This window comes from Chrysochloris asiatica, unplaced genomic scaffold (genome assembly GCF_000296735.1).
Source record: "Chrysochloris asiatica unplaced genomic scaffold, ChrAsi1.0 scaffold00033, whole genome shotgun sequence".
NCBI lineage: Eukaryota > Metazoa > Chordata > Mammalia > Afrosoricida > Chrysochloridae > Chrysochloris > Chrysochloris asiatica.
This window is the reverse complement of record NW_006408551.1, coordinates 20,542,207-20,543,669: the sequence shown is the minus strand read 5'-3', so window position 1 is coordinate 20,543,669 and position 1,463 is coordinate 20,542,207. Positions and strand designations below refer to the sequence as shown.

Sequence of the window (1,463 nt, the reverse complement as noted above, 5' to 3'; positions counted from 1 at the left end):
CTCATATGTATGAGAAAGCTGGACAGTGAATAAGGAAGACCATAGAAGAATTGATGCTTTTGAGTTATGGTGTTGGAGGAGAATATTGAAAGTGCCATGGTTTGCCCATAGTACCAACAGGTCTGTGCTGGAAGAAGTGCAGCCAGAGTGTTCCTTGGAGACCAGGATGGCCCAACTTCGTCGCTATGAGTCGGTACCGACTCGCTGTCACCTAACAACAACAACTAACTTCTAAATTTGTCTAGAAATTGGTTTATTTCATTTCTGACTGCTACATAATTTTATGAACTTCTGGTGTAGCACTACAGGAGAAAAACTAGACTGCTTATCACAAAGTTGGCAGGTCAAACCCCCAAGCTACTCCTTGGAAACCGTATACAGGATCGTTATGAGTTGGAATCGACTTGATAGCACTTAACACCACCACAATTTTACCTATATAAAGAAGCCAACAGCCTCCACGTGACCATCTCTTGTTGTATAAGCCACAGCATACTGGCTGTTTTTGAAAACTTTTGAAGTCCAGGTGTCGCTCGGCTCACTATTTTATTCAATATATTCACCTGAATTAAACAGACAGATAAAGGTCAATTTTCTGTAACTTTTGAATCATTGATAACTTTGGATTCTTCAAGACATTAAGAGAACACTATACAATGGAAGATTTTTCCTGCCTATCCCTTATTTCTTAGTTAAATTTAATCTAACATTCTCATTAAAAATGGCCTCAATTTAAGTGTTATGTTATAGAAGGGGCTTCAAATAGTTCATGGGAAAAAAAAAATCTTATTTTTTTATTGTGAAATACCAAAATTTCCAGAGCAAATCATCCTTTTTACATTCAGGAAATCATACACTTCGTTTCATCACAGCGGAACATCACTTACTCCACCTCCTCCCTGTGCTTCTGTTTATTCCTCCTCTTTCCCAACCCCTCTGAATTTGGTCCTTGGGTAAAGGCTGCTATTTTGATCTTGAAAGGTTGACCATTCTAGGGTAAAATTCCATTGCCTCTTAACTACATTTTTCTATGAACTTTTTGAAGCACTCTTCTGTACATTTCTACCAAAAAACAAACAAACAAAACCCCCAGCTGCTTATCTCTGGTAGAGAGGGGTTACGAGTCAGGCTGCTAATCTCAAAGTCAGAAGTTTGAAACTACCAGTGGAAAGATGAAGATTTTTGCTCCCATAAAAATTTACAGCCTTGGAAACCCTATGCAGGGTCGCTATGAGTCAGAACCAACTTGATGGCACTTAACATCCATCCATCCATCCATCCATCCATCCATCCATCCATCCATCCATCCATCCAGATTCCTGGTAAGATCAGCACTGGACTGCAGAAAACAAGGTCAGCAATTCAAACCCACCAGCTGCTCCTCGGAAACCATATACAGGGTCGCTATGAGTTGGAACTAACTCAACAGCACTTAGTAACAACACACACGTGTGTGTATGTGT

The 1,463-nt window shown here is 39.9% G+C and overlaps 1 protein-coding gene across 1 annotated transcript in view; it reads right to left on the bottom strand.

Moving 5' to 3' along the window:
- Nucleotides 1-1,463, bottom strand: part of NUP107 (nucleoporin 107kDa) — a 65,235-nt gene that overhangs the window by 50,567 nt on the left and 13,205 nt on the right. Inside the window, exon 7 of the mRNA XM_006859539.1 lies at nucleotides 436-563. Within this exon, the coding sequence (XP_006859601.1) occupies nucleotides 436-563 (128 nt within the window). The remainder of the gene's footprint in view (nucleotides 1-435; nucleotides 564-1,463) is intronic.